Source organism: Palaemon carinicauda, chromosome 12 (assembly GCF_036898095.1).
Source record: "Palaemon carinicauda isolate YSFRI2023 chromosome 12, ASM3689809v2, whole genome shotgun sequence".
NCBI classification, from domain to species: domain Eukaryota; kingdom Metazoa; phylum Arthropoda; class Malacostraca; order Decapoda; family Palaemonidae; genus Palaemon; species Palaemon carinicauda.
In genome coordinates, this window is record NC_090736.1 from 155,216,741 (window position 1) to 155,241,678 (window position 24,938).

General features: G+C 39.1%; 2 protein-coding genes across 2 annotated transcripts in view; one reads left to right on the plus strand and one right to left on the minus strand.

Moving 5' to 3' along the window:
- Nucleotides 1-11,903, minus strand: part of RanGAP (Ran GTPase activating protein) — a 47,643-nt gene extending 35,740 nt beyond the window's left edge. Inside the window, exons 1-5 of the mRNA XM_068384650.1 lie at nucleotides 11,742-11,903; nucleotides 8,509-8,696; nucleotides 7,683-7,817; nucleotides 7,161-7,274; nucleotides 6,518-6,705 (exon numbers count right to left, since the gene is read on the minus strand). Of these exons, the coding sequence (XP_068240751.1) occupies nucleotides 6,518-6,705; nucleotides 7,161-7,274; nucleotides 7,683-7,817; nucleotides 8,509-8,696; nucleotides 11,742-11,799 (683 nt within the window). The 5' untranslated portion in view covers nucleotides 11,800-11,903. The remainder of the gene's footprint in view (nucleotides 1-6,517; nucleotides 6,706-7,160; nucleotides 7,275-7,682; nucleotides 7,818-8,508; nucleotides 8,697-11,741) is intronic.
- A 4,087-nt stretch (nucleotides 11,904-15,990) lies between these two features.
- The window catches only part of LOC137651354 (uncharacterized), a 35,030-nt gene continuing 26,082 nt past the window's right edge, over nucleotides 15,991-24,938 (plus strand). Inside the window, 3 exon segments of the mRNA XM_068384651.1 lie at nucleotides 15,991-16,381; nucleotides 21,232-21,389; nucleotides 21,392-21,537. Of these exon segments, the coding sequence (XP_068240752.1) occupies nucleotides 16,230-16,381; nucleotides 21,232-21,389; nucleotides 21,392-21,537 (456 nt within the window). The 5' untranslated portion in view covers nucleotides 15,991-16,229.

The window sequence follows — 24,938 nt, forward strand, 5'->3', positions numbered from 1 at the left end:
AGCAAAGAGTCTCCCTTTTCTTCAGGACTCCAGCCGTAAAGGTAGCGGCGAGCTCATTGGAGCCATCACGGATGGCTTTGTCCATGCAAGACATAATAAGCACGGAAACATCCTGGTCGGCCGACGAGATCTTCCTGCTTAATGCTCCTAGAGACCAATCTAAAAAGTTAAAAACTTCGAAGGCCCTGTAAACCCCTTTAAGGAGATGGTCAAGGTCCGAGGAGGACCAACAAACTTTAGAGCGTCTCATGGCCAGGCGACGGGGAGAGTCTACGAGGCTTGAGAAGTCTCCCTGGGCAGAGGCAGGGACTCCCAAGCCGAGAACTTCTCCCGTGTCATACCAGACGCTCGCTCTAGAAGCTAGTTTAAAAGGAGGGAAAGCAAAGGCCGTCTTCCCCAAACTCCTCCTGGTAACCAACCAGTCGCCTAGCAAACGTAAAGCCCTCTTAGAAGAGCGAGAGAGCACTACCTTAGTAAAAGAAGGCTTCGAAGTAGCTAGGCCTAGCGCAAACTCTGACGGAGGCGAACGAGGAGCAGAAGTTACAAAATGGTCTGGGAAAAGATCCTTAAAAATCATCATGATTTTCTTAAAGTCCATAGAGGGTTGAGCAGCCTTAGGCTCTTCTCCGTCTGATAAAACACCCAAAGGAATATCAGTAGGCGGAGGATCAGCAACATCCTCATCTGAAGGAACCTTGTCCGACAATTGACGAGTCTCAAGAAAAGGAGAGACCTGCCGCGGTGGCAATGCTTGACAGGCAAAGTCCACACGTAAAGGAGCAGCAGTAGCAGTCAAGGAAGCGACGTCATGTTGCTGCTGAAAGGACTGACCAGCAACAACAACAGGAGTTGATGGACGCTCGACGTCAAGTCGAGACTGCCTTGACTGCCTAGACTGAGCAGTCAAAACAACCCTTGACTGCGGTGCTTGACGCTCAACGTCAAAACAAGGCAACTGAGCTGGTTGGCGTACGTCCTGAACGTCAACACGAGACTGCGGCAGCGGCTGAACGTCAACACGAGGCTGCGGCAGCGGCTGAAAGTCAACACGGGACTGCAACGAGTGAGGATCCAAGTCACGTGACTGACGTGACAAACTACCGACATCACGTTTCATAACGTCAAAAGGACGAGTAAAAGCTCGTTTGGGCGGCTGACGGCCAGAGTCTCGATCAGCGTAACGGCAAGGATCATCGTGAACCTGCTCAACGGTATACTCCTCCATAAGGGAGGCAAGCTTAGTCTGCATATCCTGCAGGACAACCCATTTAGGATCAACGGGAGTCGGGACGGGCCGAGACGATGGTAACGTCTGTGTCGGCAAAACATTGCCTTTACTGAGACTCTCGGAGCCCGTGTTACGCTTACGTTTAATCGGCGAACAGTCTTCCGACGACTGCAAAGGGTCAGAGCTGTCCCAATGGCTACAGCCAGGACGCTGGACCTGTCCTGAAGGGACTGACTTCCGCTTCAAGGGTCTAGAAACCTTGCGCCAAGGTTTCTTTTGCGAGAAGCCTTCGGATGACGAGGAGAAAACCGCCTCGCTCGTCTTATGGTAGGGGCGATCTTGACGAGACACGCCCGATACCAAAGAGGGAACGTCTGTACGTTGGTTAAAGCCTCTCGTCCCCTTAAGTCCTACGACATTACTTCTCCCTGGTGCAGGGGAGCCTGAAAGAGGTCTCGGACTAGGAGAACGACAAGCACGAACAGACGAACCCTCGGTCGCAACACTAAAAACACTTTGCGCACTTATCACTTTATCCCCACGATTTTCTGATTTGGCACTCTGACACTTTAATAATTTCACATCCGACATGAGTTGATTACGGTCCGATGCTAAGGACTCAACTCTCTCGCCCAAAGCTTGAATGGCAAGCAACATATCCCGCATGGACGGTTCATGAGTGCTAGTAGAGGGTTCAGGAACAACTACTACAGGGGAAGGATTAGGTTCAGGGGCATGGGAGGAGGAAAATTCCAACGACCTAGAGGAGCTTCTCCTCACCCTATCTCTCTCAAGCTTACGAGAATATTCATCAAACTCTAGCCAGTCGAATTCCGACAAGACCACGCACTCATCACACCGATCTCCTAATTGGCAGGTTTTACCCCGGCAATTAGAACACATGGTATGTGGGTCGAGAGAGGCCTTGGGAAGACGTTTGTTACAATCCCTAGCATTACATTTGCGAAATTTAGGTCCAGGGATAGGAGAAGGGTCAGCCATATTGAACAGTCAAAGAAAATCCAAAACAAATCCAAAGTCATCAACAATAAACACTATCCAAAAAAGGGTTCAAGAGTTTTAATTGAAGAGAAAAACACCTGTCACTGCGAAAGCTCAAAACAACCAAAAAGAAGTACTTCACCAAAAATGACGAAAACTCCAGGTCAACAGCGAGCGGAATCAACTTGTCGACAAGACAGACAGAGAAGAACTGGAGCTGTTTACATGTATATGCGGTATCTGGCCGATAGTCGGCGCTGGTGGGCACACCCGCAACCTTCATGGCGATCGCTCGCGAGTTTTTGTGTTTCTGTCGAGCCGTCCGAGACGTCAGCTATTATATATTCACCGGCTAAGTTTAATATTTAAAAAGAACATTTTTAAATTTTACCTTTACATTATATAAATGGTTTTACATAATTAAACTGCCAGAAAACAGGAAGAAAGTTGATTTACAATAATCCTCACTAATATTTTTATATTACATCTCACGCATTAATGGGTTAAACGAAATTTTTTCCCAGGTAGTTTGGAATTTCCATCTAGATCATATCTTTATCTATGTTTTCTCTATAAATTACTGAACTTTCATGTGTTTTCATTGTTATTTCCTTACCTACTGTATTTCTAAATTAACAGTACTTTAACCTTAGCACATTTTTATACCATGAAATGTTCTGAGATGTTACTTTACTTTCCAGCTTCATAATATGTCTTTATTTGCAATGGGTTTTCACAAGATCAAGCCAGGTAGCTTAGCATTATGTAACTATGACAGTTCCATAACTCTACAAGTTTCCAAGTGCTTTATAAGTCCTTAAAAGTTCTTACAAATCCTTTTATTCGTAAGAATAACTTTTGTCAGCACCCAAAAATAAATCAGTTCCAGTCAACAACAAGAGAGGCTATCAAATATTTCAGCCAAGTACAGTATCAATGACCATAACTGTTCTGACCCTGCTCATTAAAAATTAATCAATAAAGCATATTCCTGCCCACAAAATTGTTAAATGTTCATCATTTCTGTCAAGCTAACTTTAATTGTTATCACATTGTTCCCAGACCCTAGTTACAACAAGCACTACATCCTAACAAAGTCATAAACCTACAAAGGTCGTTGCAATAAAACCAGGCTATGTCTTTCGCCACTTAATGAGTTCAAGGGGAAAAACTTTCCCAAATGTTTACTCAAATAATTGGATAAGATACCAAACCTTGATGAAAAGAATTAGAAATATGGAGTTTTTATGATAAAACAAAGTTTTATGAATACTTACCTGGCAGTTATATATATATAGCTTCGAATATATATTTATAACTGCCAGGTAAGTATTCATAAAAATGGAGTTTTTATGATAAAACAAAGTTTTATGAATACTTACCTGGCAGTTATACAGTGATACCTCGGTAGTCGAACGACTCTATACTCGAACAATTCGGAGTTCGACCAAAATTTTCGAGAAATTTTTGCTGCGGTGCTCGACCAAAAATTCGGTACTCGACCAGCCGAACACGTGACGACCGCATGGGCTTTGTGATGATCGCGCCATCTCGGCCACTCTCGCTTGTTCGGGAAGCATCAGTTCTCTCGAGAGCGTCACTCAGACAACGCGCGATCAGCATTCGTTGTGATTTAGTGATTTTCAGTGCTTTTAATTGCTTTTTTAGCTTTCATAATGAGTCCCAAGAAAGTAATGAGTGTTAAGGGGAAGGAGAAGAGGAAAACAGTGCGAACAACGATCGAGTTGAAGAAGGAAATTATAGCGAAATATGAGAATGGTGTACGAGTGTCCGATTTAGCGGTAGAATACGGAATGGCGAAGTCGACCATTTCTACGTTTTTAAAGCATAAAGAAATGATTAAGAAGGCGAATGTTGCAACGGGAGTTACGGCGGTAACTAAGCAAAGGCCACAAGTGATTGAGGAGATGGAAAAGTTGCTTTTAATATTTATTAAAGAAAAACAGTTGGCCGGGGAAAGTGTTAGTGAAGCGTTCATTTGTGAAAAAGCGTTGCATATCTATGAAGAATTAGTGAAGAAAAGTCCGAGTACCAGTGAAAGTGATTCATTTACATTTAAAGCGAGCAGGGGTTGGTTTGAAAAGTTTCGTAATAGAACAGGTATTCATCGTGTTACTAGGCATGGGGAGGCAGCTAGTTCGGATCAAATTGCAGCCGATAAATACGTGGGGGAATTCGATCGGTACATAAATGAACAAAATTTGATCGCACAACAAGTCTTTAATTGTGATGAGACTGGGTTATTTTGGAAGAAAATGCCAGCCAATACGTACATTACCAAGGACGAGACGAAGATGCCAGGTCACAAGCCAATGAAAGATAGGCTAACATTGTTGCTGTGTGCAAATGCAAGTGGCGATTGCAAGATCAAACCCTTGTTAGTGTACCACTCGGACAACCCCCGGGTGTTCAAACGAAATAATATTTGTAAAAGTGCACTACCAGTTATGTGGCGCTCGAACACTAAATCTTGGGTCACAAGACAATTCTTTACTGAGTGGATAAACGAAGTGTTTGCCCCCCAGGTTAAGGCTTACCTCATTGAAAAGAGCTTGCCAATGAAATGTCTTCTGGTTATGGACAATGCTCCTGCACATCCTCCAGGTCTCGAGGATGACTTGAAAGAAGAATACAGCTTTATCAAAATCAAATTCTTGCCCCCCAATACTACTCCCATACTCCAGCCCATGGACCAACAGGTCATTTCAAACTTCAAAAAACTCTATACCAAGGCCCTTTTCAGAAAGTGTTTTGAAGTGACCAGTGACACGAAGTTGACCCTAAAGGAATTCTGGAAGGAACACTTCAGCATCCTCAACTCTGTTAACATGATTGACCAAGCTTGGCGAGGTGTGACCTATAGGACATTGAACTCTGCCTGGCGTAAGCTGTGGCCATCATGTGTCACAGAGAGGGAGTTTGAAGGTTTCCAACCAGAGGCGGGTCCAAGCACTGCTACCCCTGTAATTTCTGATGACACTGATGTCGTTGAGGAAATTGTTGTCATGGGCAGGAGTTTGGGGCTTGAGGTCGACAAGGATGATATTGATGAGCTTGTAGAAAGCCATTCTACCGAGTTGACTGTGGAGGAATTGTTGCACCTGCAACAACAACAGCAGCAGGATCTGATTGTGGAGCAGGAATCTTCAGAAGAGGATGAGGTAAGGGAGGATGTTCCAAGTTCTCTCATCAATGAAATTTGTTCCAAGTGGGCAGATGTGCAGGCTTTTGCTGAAAAATACCACCCAGAAATTGCAGTAGCAAACCGGGCAGTGCATATGTTTAATGATAGTGTCATGTATCATTTTCGAAGAATACTGCAGAGGAGGAAGAAACAATTAACAATAGACCAGTTTTTCACAAAAGAAAAGAAAGCTGCTACATCAAAGCCTGTTTCTCCTCCAAAGAAGAGACAAAGAAGAGAAGAAACCCCTGAAATAGATCTGCCCACCCTTTCATTGGAGAGAGAAACAACTCCTGAAGGAGAACTACCCCGCCACATCATGGAAGGGGACTCTCCTTCCAAGCAGTAACCTCCCCCTTCCATCCTCTCCACATCCATCCCTGTATGCCATCGAACCGCTGCTCAAAGGTATGTTCACTACAGTACAGAAAATGGTTTAAAATTGTTTTATTTTAGTACAGTAAATGGTTTAAAATTGTTTTATAGGATTTTCTGACCAATTTCATACACATTTAGATAATTATTGTTGTTTAGGTACACGTTTTATTAATATTTTGGGCCTGTTCGAGTGCTTGGGAACGGAATAGAATATATACCATTATTTCTTATGGGGAAAAAAAATTCGGTACTCGAACAAATCGGAGGTCGAACACGGATCTCGAACGGATTATGGTCGAGTACCGAGGTATCACTGTATATATATTCGAAGCTATATATATATAACTGCCAAGTAAGTACTATTCATAAAAATGTATAATTACTCATTCATACTATATATAAAGTATATATAAATCTGACTTACGACATTGTACAAACGGATCTCGTTCGTAACTCAACGACCTCCTGTATATAGGAGGGGAATGAGAACTTACATGAATTTCAGGAAAGTCAGGAAAGTATTCTTTTCTATCTCCTGTATCTAGTATCAAGACCTATATTCCTTTCTACTGGAAAGTTACAGCTTCTCAATGCTGAATCATAAAGTAAATTTACTATACAGTATACTGTACCGTATTCACTCTACCAGTAGAGAGTAAGTAAAAATTCTATAAAGATCATGATACAGCTAAAACAGCACTTACTTGTCATTAAGATTAATGATCCGTAGATTAGGATTTTGACTGAAAGCTTCTGCTAAGGCTGCGATACCTTCGTGGAATATACCATTTTGGGGCATAGCCACGTGTTCCAAGGTGCCAATTGCTTTAAATAACTGCGCATAAATCTTAGCTCCATCCTTTTCCAAACGATTGCGGCCAGCGATGAAAACCTGTGGTTGTATTATTCACAATTAAAATGAAATCAAATAAATTCTGTTCAACTTTACACCTCTTAAAACTGGTCTAGCGGGTCAATCAAATTTAAGTATCCCTTCTGACGTATATCAAATAGCACTGAATATTTATGGCAGCTGCCTTTAAACAATATGTAATTCTTGTTTAAGCAACAAAAGAAATTACTGCCTACTAGTTTCCAAGTATTTCTATTGGAGGGATACAATTCCCTTTTTCATTATTCAGCCATGAGAGTAGACATCACTAATAGAGAAATATATATCTAATTAACTTGGAAATACCCTTGATAGTGTTCATAGAAGCCCAATATAATTCAGCACCAATGCTAAATAAATGGACAAAAGACCGTATTTGTACAAGATGCTGTAAGAGACTTTTCAAGGTAACAAATACTCTACATACAAAAATGTACTGTATATACAAACTATACCTTTAACTGAAGAGGTGTTCCAGCTGCTTTTGCATTATCAACAAGCTTCATTAGTGATCCGGCCAGCATGGTTCCTCCCTTAATACCTAAGCCGTTGTTGTTTAAACGAAGTTCCTGCAAACCAAAACATAACGGTCAGTTTTTTTTTTTCTTTTAACCCTTTTACCCCCAAAGGACGTACTGGTACGTTTCACAAAAGCCATCCCTTTACCCACATGGACGTAGCGGTACGTCCTTGCAAAAAAATGCTATACAAAATTTTTTTTCATATTTTGGATAATTTATTTTAGAAAATTCAGGCATTTTCCAAGACAATGAGACCAACCTGACCTCTCTATGACAAAAATTAAGGCTTTTAGAGCAATTTAAAAAAAAATATACTGCACAATGTGCTGGGAAAAAAAATAACCCTCTGGGGTTAAGGGTTGGAAATTTCCAAATAGCCTGGGGGTAAAAGGGTTAAGAATTGCTTAACAAAAACACAGCAATTGATACAATGCACTAATAATAAACCAGCCTTACCTCTAAGGAGTAACATACAGGTGAATGCATGAAGTCGATCATACCCTCGACACCAACGGGGCCTAAGGCATTGTCACTTAGATCCAATTCTTTTAGTTTTGCTCCAGCGCGTATTAGGCCGGAGAACAAGTGGCGCTGGAAAGATAAAAGGATAAACATCAGATTTGCATTATAAAATTTTAAAAACTAGCAAGGAAACAAAAACAGTACAGTATATGAGTCTTTGTCGAGAAACATGCCAAGCGCCATTTTTAAAAAGTGTCAGAAATCGCGATTGAAAATTGCCAATTTTCAAATTACTGTATTTATATTATTATTATTATCATTATTATTATCAATATATTAATAATTATTATTATTATTATTATTTATATTATTATTACTATTATTATTATTATTGGTAATATCATTATCATTATTATTATTAATTTTATTATTATTATTATTATTATTATTATTATTATTATTTTTCAATCGCGATTTCTGACACTTTTTAAAAATGGCGCTTGGCATGCTTCTCGACTGAAAGACTCATATAATACTGAGAAGATAAACGAGACAGCAAAATTGAGATTGCCTATCAGGTAAGGGACTTTTCAAAACTTGTGTATAGCAGAATTCTGATTGAAAACCCAAAACTATTGCTTCATGGAATGCCAGGCCTTTCCCGAAAATGATGAAATTTGAAAACAGCAAATGCTAAATTATTACTACTTATTTATAAATAGAATACCTATTCGTTTCTTTAATAATTACAGAACATGCACTGTAAGCAACAATACCCTAATAAAATATACAGCAATTTGAACACAAAGGAAAAACTTACGAGAGCTTCTGGAATCTCTGTTTTCAATCTACCAGTAAAAAGATCCTTCCAATGTGCCCGTTCGAACTCGGGATGCGAGGCCAAAGCATCTCCCATCACTTTAGCTGCTTCCACGCCCAAAGTGTTCGCTTCCAAAACCAAACATCGCAAATCCTTGTGATTGCGTATTGCTTCAGCAGCATCTTTGACTGTACAAGAGAAAGCATAAAGGAATTTTTTAAAAATTTGAATATTTCAAAATACAAATTATCAAATAGTTTTTACCTCTGAACAAGCACCTTACATACACCAAGCCTACATGCATTTAAATTGTCTCACAGATCCAAATCTTTCAAGCAGGTAAGAGCCTTATTTATCATAATCCCGACTTGCTAGTAAAAGTTCTCAAATTTCCCAGATTGTTACCAATTGTTTCTATAGGATTTATTTCTTTTTTACTTGAATGACATAAGCATATAGTTCTGTCCTTCATCTTTTTTCCTTAGTTTCCTTAGTACCCCAGGTGGAGATATTCATTGCTAGCCAGGGGATTTTCAGTCATATCTCTGCCATACTGGATGTAAATTAGTGAAGAAGACTTGAAAGCACTTCAAGTGGTTTCTATTTTAAGAGACTTCATAATTCCTTTAGCTAGAGTAAGTCTATACTGCGTCAGTAGTAACACTAAAATGTGATGCTGTACAATAGCTTAACAGTCCCAAAGTTGGTTTCCCTTTGATTCTCCCCTAACTTCCTATTTATTCATACTGCACTGACATTAAATTCAATCACCTTTTCTGACAGTCATTGATATTAACCCTTTTACCCCCAGGCTATTTGGAAATTTCCAACCCTTAACCCGCAGGGGGTTATTTTTTCCCCAGCATATTTTGCAGTATATTTTTTTTTAAATTGCTCTAACAGGATTAATTTTTGTCATAGAGGTCAGGTTGGTCTCATTCTCTTGGAAAATGCCTGAATTTTCTCAAAAAAAATATCAAAAACATGAAAAAAAAAAAATTTCTAGCATTTATTTGCAAGGACGTACCGGTACGTCCATGGGGGTAAAGGGATGGCTTTTGTGAAACGTACTAGTACGTCCTTTGGGGGTAAAAGGGTTAATCCAATCATATTTTAAATCCCATATTTCCAAATTCAAACAGGGTAATGGGAGCATCAAGCTTGGGTCAGAGATGCTTATCCTTAACCCTAGAGACACGAAGATGGCAACATATCAGTGCAAAGATACTTGTGAATCAATTTTCAATTTGATCAATTCAAATATTGTAAGGATTGCGACTTTTACCAAGAGTAATGAATTTACTCCTTATTTGTATAGAAAGGGACTCCTGGGTAATTATTACAATGATTGTTTAACCCTTTTACGCCCAAAGGACGTACTGGTACATTTCATAAAACTCATCCCTTTACCCCCATGGACGTACCGGTACGTCCTTGCAAAAAACTGCTAATTACATTTTTTTTTGCATATTTTTGATAATTTTTTGAGAAACTTCAGGCATTTTCCAAGAGAATAAGACCACCCTGACCTCTCTATGACGAATATTAAGGCTGTTAGACCAATTTTAAAAAAATATACTGCAAAAAGTGCTTGAAAGAAAATAACCCCTGGGGGTCAAGGGTTGGAAAGTTCCAAATAGCCTGGGGGTAAAAGGGTTAAAGTGTTGTATTGGTGAAATGTGTTTTAAAGGTTCCACGCGAAGACTGCGACTTCAGTGACTTCAAGCTATGAATCATCCCTCAAACTGAAGCTGAACCTGAAGTAATGTAATAACAGCTATATTTGCTTCTGTTAATATATGGGAGTAAATGTAGTTCTATGGGGCATATGTAAACTTTCTTATTACTTCTAAAATATTTTTCCTTTAAGTAATATGATTGTGTTAACTTGCTAGGAGTGAAACGGGTTACAAAGCCTAAGAATACAGCAGTCTAAGGGAACGCCCCCATGTTAGGTAAAGACACAAATTGTAGGTTAGGTGAGGAAGTTTGGTCAATGGTGTTCTTGTGTAGGGGTCTTGCAGAACATAAGATTTTTGTTGTAAAAAAACAAACGGCTAAACAATGGGTAGAAAATTCCCAGAGCTTTTGTACTTCAGCGGCCTGTTCCTCATGCACTGATTAAAACCTGACATCAACTAATATAAACTTTCCCCCCTAATCTAACCTACAAGCCGTGTCCTTACCTACTTACCTAATGGGGAGGGTAACACCCGCCTGCGAACCCCCTTACACTGCCCTATTCTAAGTTAGACATAACAATATATACAGGTGGCCATTATCATACATACACCCAAATTCCCATTTTCTATTTAATTGGGAGGGTCTGGCCGCTAATATACAAAAGCCTACCAAAATTTTTATGGGGAAAATTTTTGTCTTCGTCTGCTATATAATACTATGAAACTACTTTTATGATTTAAGAAATATGATTTAGCATTACTTTGCCAGAAGTGAAGCCGTTTGGAAAGCAACCACGAGGTTGACAGTCATAAGGTAAGCTAAGGATATGGCTCCTAGGTAAGGTTAGGAGGGAATCTTGGGATAGGTCGTTTTATTCATAACTAGGAATTATAAAAATTTAAAAAATATGGGTTTCTAAGCCTTTGTATTTCGTTGGGACAGATCAGGTGTAAAATGTCAGGAGCCTTTGTAGGGTGACGGCCAGATCCCGTAGAAAACGGGATTATTCTGAACTGTGGCCGTCGTTCTAAAAACGGTTTTGACGAGAGAAGCTAACTTCAAATACCCACCTAACCTATGCTAAAAGCCGTATCCTTAACCAGGGAGGCTGCGCCCCCCGGACCCCCCCTTACACAACAGTTTCCTTAACTACGAGTTCGACGGGAGAAGCTAACTTAAAAAACCCACCTAACCTATGCTAAAAGCCGTGTCCTTACCCAGGGGGCCTGCGCCCCCCACACCCCCCTTACACAACATATTTAAGATCCCTAGACCATTTCCAAACGTTTTTATTCTATACAAGATAACAGTCGGAGCGATAATAAGCAAATTAGGACGCTTCGCCGAAGCGCTACAAACTAAACTACCCAATATGTCAAAAGTTATGACTTTAAAACCATATTTCAATAAGGAAACTAACAAGAACACCACCTAACCTAACACCACTATTTCTTGAACAACTACGCAGACCGTCACACCGGGCTAGGATGATGGCATGTCCTTAAGTCACATGTTACCCATCCTCTTTTATATCCTTTTAGATATCTTACCATCTTCTGCCGTGTTCCACTTGTTACTCTGACCGGCAAAGCTCAAGGTAGAGGACATCCTTCCTAAATTTTGTCAGAAAACACAGGTAAATTTTGCTTAAATGAAGATTATTGTTGGCGGCGGGAGGAAGATTAGCACCGAATTTCAAATGACAACAAAAGAAAAGTCACCACATGGCCTTAGTGATGAACACTTTTGGTAATGTTCTCTCTCTCTCTCTCTCTCTCTCTCTCTCTCTCTCTCTCTCTCTCTCTCTCTCTCTCTCTCTCTCTCTCTCTCTCTCTCTCTCTCTCTCTCTCTCTCTCTCTCCATCTAATAAAATGTTTTATGCTTTGATTAAATTGAACAGGAGAGCTATTCTCTCTCTCTCTCTCTCTCTCTCTCTCTCTCTCTCTCTCTCTCTCTCTCTCTCTCTCTCTCTCTCTCTCTCTCTCTCTCTCATTATATATATATATATATATATATATATATATATATATATATATATATATATATATATATATATATATATATATATATATATAATATATATGTGATATATATGAGAGAGAGAGAGAGAGAGAGAGAGAGAGAGAGAGAGAGAGAGAGAGAGAGAGAGAGAGAGAGAGAGAGAGAGAGAGAAGAGCTCTCTTATTCAATTTAATCGAAGCATGAAACATGTTAGAACACCTTAAGATATCATCTATACAGGAAGTACAACAATCCTGAAACTACATAAAGATAGTGAGAGAATTCCCATGAGAAAGGAGTTAGACAGGGAGACCCTATCTCCTCAGTTATTCATTGCACACCCAGAAGAAGTTTTTAAGAATTTATATTGGGAAAATGTTGGAATTGCTATTAATTAATGGGGTTATACCTTAACAACTTAAGCTTTGCAGATGACATAGGTCTGGTTAGTGGATCATGGGAGGAATTGCAAAATATGATAAAAGATATGAATAAAGAAAGCAGAAATGCAGTACTGAAAATGAACATTAGTAAAATTAAGATAATGATCAATGAAATGCAGAGACAGCAAATAAGGGTTATGGGTAAATCTCTGGAGATTGTTATTGAATATGCATAATCAAAACAGACAGTAAATGTTTCCCATGGTAAAGAGACCGACATTAAAAGAAAAAAAATAGGCATGGGATGGAGAGCTTTTGGCAAACTAGCTACCAGCGCTGCTGTAAGAGTTAGACATGCTGATGACCCACATAGACTATTCGAAATTAGTGTGAATCATGAAATAGGAGGAAGAACGTTTAGTTATGCTGCACCGAGACTCTTCAACGACCTTCCACTTGACGTCAAGAAAAGCAAAAATGTAGCAGCTTTCAAGAAAAACCTGAAGACTTATCTTTTTAGAAAGTGTTATAATAGTGACCTGAAAACTATTAAGCCTGAATATAGATGCTAGCGAAATAACTGATAAGATACAGAGCAAAATATTAACTGGAAAGAAATTATTTTTCACACACCAAGGCCCGCCTGAACAGACTTTTAGTGTCTGATGGAGGGCGAGAAATAAACCTGTAAAAGTAATGTATTAGAAAACCTAACATGCCCCTTTCTCCAATGAAAGCATTCAATCAGAAGGTCCCAACAGTGTTTAACTTATGCATCGGAATCTTTGAGTTTTACTAAAGCCTTAGAATACAAGTAGGTTTAAAATTCAAAGAGCTATGGAAAAATGATGGTAATAACACTAAGCAACAAAACAGAAGCAACATGGATACCAGAGCAAACTAAAGTGGAGGTCAATCTAATAACATGCAAGAAAGGCCGTGAGTTTAAGCTGTTTACTGGGGAGGCTACTGCTGTGGTAGGGCACCACGTGGGGGTTTGGGCTTGCACGGCTGACGTTCTGGTGAGCATCTATTCTGATGGAACTGGAACCAGACACCTTTAACCTTTAAAAAGTAAGGAACATGGGCAAGACATATAATGAGAATGACAGATAATAGATGGATATTAAGGATAACAGAATGGGTCTATAGAGATTGTAAAAGTAGGGAAAGGAAGAGAAGACAGTGGATTGCCGAACTAAGAAAATTTGTGGGTATAGAGTGTCATAGGAAGATCATAAATAGACACGAGTGGAAGGACATGTGTCAGGCACACACACACACACACACACACACACATATATATATATATATATATATATATATATATATATATATATATATATATATATATATATTATATAAATATATATATAAATATATATGCATATATACATATATATATATATATATATATATATATATATATATACATATACAGTATATATATATATATATATATATATATATATATATATATACATGTATATATATACATATATATACATGTATATATATATATATATATATATATATATATATATATATATATATATATATATATATATATATAGGCCTGACACATGTCCTTCCACTCACGTCTGTCTGTTTATGGTCTTTCTATGACAGTATATATATATATATATATATATATATATATATATATATATATATATATATAATGCAGTTCACACCACCAGAACTGCAAATAAATCCCATATAGATAAACTTCCATAAAGGTAATTTCATCTACCTACACCGAAGTAATCAACAATGCGTTGAACCCCTCGCACACTTTGACATGAATAATCTATCACACATATTTTAAGCCTATTGTACCATTCTCACCAATCCTTTATTGTCCATTCTTCCCACATGACCGAACCACTACAAAATAGTCGAGTCCATGTTTTCACTTTCCCTGGCTTCTTCATCACGTCCACGTATCTCCAGAGCTTAAATATGGTTTAGGAAACAGTTCATCCAAATAAGTTCAACCCTTTATCTTTCATTCAAATTCAACTGTACCAGCATCCTGGCTAGTACAGTGGTAACGAGCTCGTCTAGCATTTCTGTGGCAGCAGATTGATTCCAGTCAGGGACCGGAGTTTAAGCTGTTTACTGGAGATGCCACTGCTGGGGTTTGGGCTTGCCCAGCTGACGTTCTGGTGAGTATATATCTATGCTGATGAAACTAGAACTGATAACGATAAAAGACACCTTTTAACTTTAAAGATAATTATTAAAACAGGAGAGATGATTTCAACAATTCTTTCCTAATATAAATACATTTCCTTTATTATTATTATTATTATTATTATTATTATTATTATTATTATTATTATTATTATTATTATTATTATTATTATCATTATTATTACTATTATTATCATTATTATTACTACTATTATTATTGTCTACTCCAAGATAGTGGAAGTTCCACTACCTTGGAGTAGAGTTCTCTAGCGCGAGGATACACTTAAGCACACTATTCTATTTTATTTATTTTAATCTTGTGTTTTAAGTTTTTATAGTGTATATATGAAAGATATATTTCAATGTTACTGCTTTTAAGATAACTTATTTTATGGATTCAGCCGAGTTTGGTTAGTACTGATAAACAGCCAAGTTTTATTGTTTCCATTTTCTACCGTGCATCTTCACTTACAAAAAATATATTGTTCCTAGTTCTGACAACCCGATGTGGTATTACAAACTACTGTACTCATTTAGTTCAATTGCCTTTTATAAATTTTGTACATAACCCCAGACCAACCATTATACTTTGATTCCTTAACATAGGAGTTGCCTAATTCTTTAAGCGAGATTTGAGCAACGTTCAGATGATATGGGCGGCACTCGTGTGTTGTTATTTATTTCATTATATTTTTCTTATTATTTTAAGCATATAATGTGTTTCATTTGGTCAAAATTTTCAATACCTTCAATGAATGAAAATTTTCCCTCAAATTTTCATTGCCATTGTTTGTATTGGGACCGTTCGTTTTGATATAAAGAAAATAATTTTCCATGTTATTTTCATCGGGGATTTGGTAAATTTATTGATTGAAATGTAAAAGATGCAAGATATATTTATAGATTTATCTCTAATTTATATTTTACGACAAAAATAAGAAATCATACAAATGAATGCTCCAGTTATTAAGCAGTAATCATCCAATTTCTCATGGTCATTCAGAAAATCACATTGCATAAGTACTTGCTGAATCGACAAAATCATTAACCGAATGTAAATGATAGAAAAATCTATTAAGATTATTTTTAAGTCTTCCTATAAGATATAAATAATAAAATTGAAACAAAGGCTCCATTTAAAACGCAAATAGAACAGAACCTCACCGTTCAAGGCGAACGATGTTGTCTGACCTGAAATACATTCTCATAACCAAGATGATCCGGCAATCCTTCTTCTTAAAATCTATTTATGTGAATTAAACCAGATTATAATTATATAATTTTTAATAGAATATTTTAAAAACGAAAACCGAAATAACTAGGTGCAATTGAAGAGTCGTACCTAAAGAGAGCAAATTTTACCATTGCGAACGATACACACATCCGTCTACTGCTGCCCCAACTCTAGGAACCTAATGTCTGTTTAGTTAATTTTTTTCTCCCGGTGATTTTGGTTAAATGGAAGGTGTGGAAGAATCCTCTATTATTTTAAGCGACCTCCAACCGGGAGGGCCTCTCCTTTTGATCTGCAGGACAGCTGATCCTCAGCATGGCCAGTACGAAGAACAGCTGACTGAGACCCTGGAGGTGGCAGCCAGTGATAGTGAGAGGTAGATAAGCCTTATTTGCATAATGAGTTTTTTATATATTGTATAATGATTTCTTGAGGATATATCATCCATATATGCTTGTTTTATTTCCATGCAATTCTTATTTAATGAAATTGTATGAATTTTTATCAAAGCCCAATTTTTTTAATGTTCTCTATGCAATCTTAGCCTTAGAGTCAGGCTGGTGTTACCTATTTGACATTCACCTTTCTTGTTTGACATTTTCCTTATCTATTTTTACATTTTCCTTACCTATTTGGCATTTTCCTCACTTATTTGACATATTTTCCTTACCTATTTAACATATTTTCCTTACCTATTTGACATATTTTCCTTACCTATTTGACATAATTTCCTTACTTCTTTTACATTTTCCTTATGTATTTTTCATTTTCCTTACCTATTTGACATTTTCCTTACATATTTGTCATTTTCCTTACCTATTAGACATTTTCCTTACCTATTTGATATCAGTGGGAGAATAAGATTGTATTGTTTGGATTCTCAACTTATATTACTAAGTGTGGGACTTGGCTACTTCATATTTGTGCTTGTAACCAGTTTGACACTATAATTCAAGTAACGTATTCAATTGAATACAGAATTTCCGTCTCTGACCGGTGTGACGGTCTGAATGATCCCCCGGTCTCAGAATTCTCCTTGATAATCTGCGCATGCGCGAACATTACCGTTTACCAGTGCATACGAGGTTGATGTTTTATTTTCCTTTAATGTTAGCTTGCGCAGCTCAACATTATTGCTTGCCAGTACATACAAGCTTGATGTCTTATTTTCATGCGAGCGAAGCGAGCTAATGGCAGAAAAGAACCATTATACAATGTCAAGGAGAATTCTGAGACCGGGGGATCATTCAGACCGTCACACCGGAACTATAATAAAATCGTTTCTTTGGTGTCTCCATTCCAGTTATTATAAAATATATCACAATGAATTGAATAATTTTTATCCAGAAATTAAAATAAAGCCTTGCATTAATTTTAATACCACAATTTTATCACAAATTATGACTAAGCTAGTTGCCCGAACTTGATTGATCATTTACTATACTCTTGAAGGCAGTTATTGAAGGAGCACTAATATTTACAGGGAGGCCATTCCAGTGATTCAAGGCTTGACTCTGCTGCTGGTGCAGCGGTCTATAGGGCCTCCCTCGTACATATTTTAGTTAATATCTGTATTCTTGTAGGTAGTAGGTTGGCCAGGGCACCAGCCACCCGTTGAGATACTACCGCTAGAGAGTTATGAGGTCCTTTGACTGGCCAGACAGTACTACATTGGATCCTTCTCTCTGGTTATGGTTCACTTTCCCTTTGCCTACACATACACCGAATAGTCTGGCCAATTCTTTACACATTCTCCTCTTTCCTCATACACTTGATGACACTGAAATTACGAAACAATTCTTCTCAAGAGGTTAACTATTGCACTGCCGTTAGTCAGTGGCTACTTTCCTTTTGGTAAGGGTAGAAGAGAGAATTTAGCTCTAGTAAGCAGCTCTTCTAGGAGGGCACTCCAAATTCAAACCATTGTTCTCTGGTATTCCACTGTCTTGGTTTTAGAGTTCTCTTGCTTGAGGGTACACTTGGACACAGTATTCTATCTAATTTCTCTTCCTCTTGTTTTGTTAAAGTTTTTATAGTTTATACAGTAAAGGATTTTTTTACAGAGCATTAAGAGTTTGTGTTATAATAATTGGCAACAGCATTGGAATAGTTTGGATGGAAATAAGATAAGAGAAATAACAAAATTTATATCTCTTTGGAGGTATAGCATGATGCCCCAAGACTGGAGACTACTCTTTGTCTTGTCCACATAGGTCATACTTGGTTAACACACGAGTTTTTGATGAATGGGCAACACCAGCTGTTGCGACGAAACTGTTTGGTACCCTTGACAAGTGAATAACAGTTGTACCCTTGACAAGTGTGGCACTTGTTGACCAAATGCCTTACTTTCAGAACCTTAAGAAATAGATATCTGTTTGAGGCTCGAGGTGAGGATGGCAGGTTCATCCTTGCAAAGATTCGTGGACATGATGTGTCGCGCCATGCTAGTGGAATTTTTAGATTTATTTCGGAAGCAGGTTTCTGAAAGCTATTTAACTTTTTCAAGGACATCTTCACTTTTATTGTTTTAAATTAAAATTTCCTTTTATTCCTTATAACAAATGATATTGGTGCCAATGACCTTAGATGTCTGGATGCCCGCAAACTCAATCAATCAATCCCCGATGGTGGACCTGTTTGCAACGTCTCTAAAAAACAAGCTCTGGCTGTCTTGTTCTCTGGTACCGGAGCCCCAGGCTCCTTGTTAAGATGCATTCCAACAACGGAGGGACAACATCGACATCTACGCCTTTCCCCCCTTTTGTCTGATGAGAAGGGTGCTCAGCAAGGCAAGATCACCCACCAACTTGGCTGGGACCCTCATAGCTCCGCTATGGCATCATGCGGAATGGTTCCCAGAGAACTCCTTCCACGCCACGATCTACTCAGACAACCACACGTGAGCATCTACCACAAAGCTGTAGAGTCCCTATGTCTTCACGTCTGGAGGTTGTCCAGCATCTCCTCAGGCAGAGAAGATTTTCGCAACACGTTACGAAGATGATGTCCGGATACCTCCGAGAATCTTCACCTGCGGTGTACAAGGCTAAGTGGACAGTCTTCTGTGGTTGGTGTCATGGAAGGGGTATTTCTCATTTCAATGCCACTATTCCAGCAATAGCAGATTTCCTTGTGTACCTTCGGAAGGAAAAGCTCCTCTCGGTCTCAGTAGTGAAAGGTTATCGCTCAGCCTTGAGCCGTGCCTTTAGATTGAAGGGTGTTAACATTTCCTCCTTGTTGAAATTGTCTCTCCTCATATGGAGTTTTGAGCTTACCTGTCCTCAGACGGAAGTTAGACCACCTCCATGAAATGGAGTTCTTGTCTTACGAACCATTACACCAGGCCCGAGATCTTCACCTGACCTTAAAGACAATTTTCCTTCTTGTTTTGGCCTTAGCCAAGAGAGTAAGTGAACTTCACGCTTTCCTATGACGTCTCCCATTCAAGGGAATGGGAACCCTGAGTTTATCGCCAAGACTCAAAATTCAGGAGTAGCGGATCCTAGAGCCCTCCCGGATTGAGAGTCTCCGTAATGTAACCGGATCAACTGCTACATTGTCTATTGAGGGCCTTGAGGTGCTACCTTAATAGAACTGCAGGAGCTCGCCCCCGAATGAGAGCACTCTTTGTCAGCACGAAGAAGTCGGGAAGGATCATCAAGAACATTATCTCAGTGTGGATTTGCTAGGTCATAGACCGGCCTTGAGTCCTGATCATTCTCTGCAGACAAGGAGTCCAGGTGTTCACGATGTTATGGGTATTGGTACGTCCATAGTGTTTAAGAAGAACTACTCTATGGCGCATGTTCTTCAAACGGGTGTGTGGAAGCATCAAACAACCTTCACTGCCCACTAGGCTACCTGAAAGACGTGACCCACAGGAACATGGAAACATTCTCCATTGGTCCTGTGGTGGCTGCACAACAAGTGGTTTAAACACCTCAAGCTCCTTGATGGACAAGTAGCAGATGGTAGAGGCCATGGGTTACCCGGGATTAAGTGTGGGGTGAATGATAAGAATGACTGGCTTTTACTTTCTTTTATCTTCGCCTCTATTGGGGAACAGCACCTACATTACTCCACAAGTAGGCATCCTCTGTCTGCAGGTAATAACCCTTTCCCTTGTGTAACCTGTATAAAAATATATACTGTACTATACTTGTTGTATTCCCGTACCATCGGGCGAGGTGGGATTGGGTAACGCCTAAGGTTGGTTCAAAGAATCCTACGATTTCTGAGAATTCTTACCTTGACAAGTCACATTGCTATTATCACACAGTCATATGGATTGCTCACGTTGCTAAAAGCGTGCTATTGCACAGAGTTTTAGCGAGGTGTTAGAGTGTTCCTCCTTATGCATGCGTAGCACTGGGGGAAACCCCGGATCAAAACCCAGCCAGTTTGTTAGGACTTCCATTTACTTTAGGGGCGAGTCTTCCCTAATAAAGAGTGAAAGGGCTTGTTTTTAGTGACAGAACAAATGACAAATTTAAAGTAATTTGTATTTTTCCTAATGATACAAGCTTTGAGTTCTTTATACAAATTTGGCCTGCTATCACCTATCCTCCTGCAAGTCCTGTCTGCAATCAAAAGTGACGAACAACACCGGTATGTGTGTGTGTGTGAGAGCGGGGTAATCGGTACTACCCCCCTCGCTAACTAGCGGTAGGGTAGTTACACCTTGCTAAAAGTCTTTAGGCTAGTCTTCCAGCTTTGCTGAAAGAATATCCCCTAATAAAGAGCTCAAGGTTTGTATCCTTAGGAAAAATATAAATTATTTTAGATTTATCATTTATAGTTATTTTATTAATAATGGTGACAATACAATGCTTCAATGTAAATAATAAAGTAATGGAATGAAATACATATTATGCACCTTCATTTTAACTTATGTTTAAGCTAAAACAAACTAGTAGCCATTGAGCTAGGTTATTGTATACTTTTTTTTAGAAACATACTTTGTGTACAAAGGAACATTGATATAGTCCCAAGAATTTTTTCATATTCTTTATGTAGTTACATGTTAAGCATTGTTTAGGAGAAAAAACTGTGACTTCTTTTTAATGTGTTAATGCTAGAGGGGATTGAAATGGATATTCATATTAAATTTCTATGACGTGTATCTCTTAATCAGCCACAAAGCTCTTTTCATTGCATTTTTGTTTATAGTCGTAATGTAAATTTTCCTGATAGTTTTTAATTTAATTTAAGTTATATTTCCAGTGAAGATCCTGTTTGGATTGTTGGCGACACTATCCAATTAAGCCTCCACGATGGACAAGCTGACGGCACGAGCATATTTGGAGAAGCTCACATACTGACAGAAGAAGATGGGACCGATACGTTAATACAGAACGTTCAGGTCTTCACGGAGGCAAACGATGAAAAACCCTCTTAGGAAATGGTCAGGTATTGCAAGATGTGTGTGTGAAAAGTAAGCCACTAGAACCCGAGCCTCAGATTATTTTAGATGAAGCAACGCAGCTCATTCCAGTTCCTTCAGACATCCCATCACCTGACCCACCAGTGGTTAGTAGAAAAATCGCTCTCTCTCTCTCTCTCTCTCTCTCTCTCTCTCTCTCTCTCTCTCTCTCTCTCTCTCTCTCTCTCTCTCTCTCCTCTCTCTCTCATTATTTAAAGTGCTGCATTTGTTCCCGTATGAGTACAAACTATTGAACTTTAACGAGGTAGTTATATGTGCGGGTGGGTGGAGGGTAGGCTCCGCCCACTCACCAGGTGGATCGACTTACACTTTGACTTCAGCCATAATTCAGTTCACACACCTTGTTTTGCTGCCTCTTAATCTGGCTGTTTTAATCTTCTGTCTTTTCTGTCAGATTATTATTATTATTGTTATTATTATTATTATTATTATTATTATTATTATTATTATTATTATTATTATTATTATTACTTGCTAGGCTACAACCCTAGTTGGAAAAGCAGGATGCTACAAGCCCAGGGGCTCCAACAGGGAAAATAGCCCAGTGAGGAAAGGAAAAATGGAAAAATAAAATATTTTTAGAGTAACAACATTAAATATCTCCTATATAAATTATATAAACTTTAACAAAACAAGAAGAAGAGAAATTAGGTAGAAGAGTGTGCCCAAGTGTACCATCAAGCAAGAGAACTCTAACCCAAGACAGTGGAAGACCATGGTACAGAGGCTATGGCACTATCCAAGACTAGAGAACAATGGTTTGATTTTGGAGTGTCCTTCTAGAAGAGCTGCTTACCGTAGCTTAAGAGTCTCTCCTACCCTTAGCAAGTGGAAAGTGGCCACTGAACAATTACAGTGCAGTAACCCCTTGTGTGAAGAAGAATTGTTTGGTAATCTCAGTGTTGTCAGGTGTACAAGGACGAAAGAGAATATGTAAAGAATAGGCCAGACTATTCGGTGTATGCGTAGGCAAAGGGTAAATGAACCGTAACCTGAGAGAAGGATCCAATGTAGTACTGTCTGGCCAGTCAAAAGACGCCATAAACTCTCTAGTTGTAGTATCTCAAAGGGGTGGCTGGTGCCCTTGCCAACCTACTACCAGATTGAAAAAATGTGCTGGCAGGTCGCTGTGTGTGAGGAATATTAATGGAAGATGCCAAGGATATGCAGTATTTCCTGATACTGTAACTGTAAATGAGATAGTTTTCTCTGCTGCCTGTCATTATCTAACATACTTTTTCCTGTCAGGCATCACGTCTTTTGCTTTGCTGAGCTATCCCTCTCGAATGGCCTTGCAATGACTACGATAAAATGAAATCAGGAATTTGGTATACTTTTGATATTAATGGCGCTCAGTCTGAGGAAAGAGTTCTGCTGCTGCCGAATGTGGATGGGAGGGGCATCATCTTTCTTCTTTCTTTCGATGTCTTCCCGAAACCCTGAAAGGTACTAATAATGTTTGTCTCTTCAAGAGTGTACCTATAGTCATTTCCCCCTGAGAGCATTGTCATTGGCCCGCAGGACAACGTAGAGTATGAACTCCAAGCTTTTTCTAATCATGTGCCTCATCTTTGTTAAAGTCTTTGCCGAAGCTTTTATGAAAAGAAAGAGTAGAAGGCGTCATTTAAGAAATCCAGGAAGACCAGTCGTACCGGAGTTCCATATGTGTGGCGTTCTACCATTTTTCTCACCGTGGGAGAGACAGTGCAGTATTGAGAAAATTCTGCTAGGGGAAGTGATCATAATACTGTATATTCCCACCTTGTTAGAGAGGGTAGATAGTACAATATGTATCAGGATCATATCCATCCCCAAGGAAATGTATCGGTATGCAGCACTGTTACCTCTGCTCAATTCCTTACAGGAATGAGCATACCCGCTGCCGGTAGGATGATCAATTCTCTCTCTCTCTCTCTCTCTCTCTCTCTCTCTCTCTCTTCTCTCTCTCTCTCCTCTCTCTCTCTCTCTCTCTCTCTCTCTCTCTCTCTCTCTCTCTCTCTCTCTCCTCTCTCTCTCTCTCTCTCTCTCCTCTCTCTCTCTCTCTCTCTCTCTCTCTCTCTCTCTCTCTCTCTCTCTCTCTCTACTCTCTCTCTCTCTCTCTCTCTCTCTCTCTCTCTCTCTCTCTCTCTCTCTCTCTCTCTCTCTCTCTCTCTCTCTCTCCTCTCTCTCTCTCTCTCTCTCTCCTCTCTCTCTCTCTCTCTCTCTCTCAAGGAAGTGATCCTCGTAGGTTCTAGGTTGGGTATCAGGAATGTTTTCATCCCTGAGAATACTTTTCAATATTGACATTAGTGCGCCTGCTGACAACGCTTGGTCGTGGTGAACCGAAACAAACACTTGCACACCGTCGGTGGAAGAGGTCCCGGTACTTCCGTGCCTGTTCTCTTTCACATTCATTTGAAGTAAACAGGATATCCTTCAAGAAGACACCAGCCCTGTGTCACCAGCCCCATTAGGACCCAATCCCAACTAGCCTGGTCTCCAAGCTCAGGGTCTCCTTGCATTCTGTCACCACTTAAGCAGTCTCGGTGTGACCAGTCTGCTACGTGCTTGGCCATCTTGCATTTTTGGTCACCACGCGATCGAACACTACGTGATTGGACTCCTCGCACTTATTCTTTAATGACTTTTGTGTCACAGACTTTCTGTTATCTGCTTTGATTCAGCTTTTCCAGTCTACTGTATAATACCATGGTGGAGGAACCCATGATTATTCTCATCACTTTCCCAACTATGGCTCTAGCAGTGTTACCATTAGAAGTAATAATAATAATAATGAGCACCTGTGGTTTCCTGAAAATATTTCCCTTCGTATTTTGTCTTTAGGGTAATGTTTTGGTTGTGATTGCTCTTTGCAAGACCGGTCTTCACTCGCTCGGTCTCACTCCAGGATTAATTACCACATGATCATTTTCCATAGGATCAACTCCACTCAATTGGAACCTTGTGATCAGAAGCCACCTGATCGTAAACCACACGATTGGAAACTTGTTCTCGTTCTTTGAGTGATCCTTTTCTTTCGAGTCACTAGTGAACTAGTATACCTGTCAACTGTTACTTGTTCCTTCCCAGCGCTCCCAACCCAGAAACACCGGAATCCTTCAACGCTTGAAATCTTCCTACACACCGAAACTATTCAATGACCTAGGTCTTTCCAAACTCAAGTGCCAAGATCTTCCAATTTGTTCATATGATTTCGATTGGAAGAGGTAAGGTCTCAAGTTTGATCTTAGCGCTCATGCAAACACTGAGGCACCACATCATGCTCTCGTAATTGTCATCAGAGATCCTCTGCATCCAAGAACAAACACTTGAATTAGTGCATGGTGCAAATTATGGTGCATTAACTTAAATCCTAACAAAACTCAAAGTATGATTGTAAGTAGGTCAAGGACAGTGGCTCCTCAATATCCTGATCTCAGCATTGATGATGTTTCTTTTTTGTATGACTTTTAAAATTTTAGGTGTGATTCTCAACAACAAATTTACT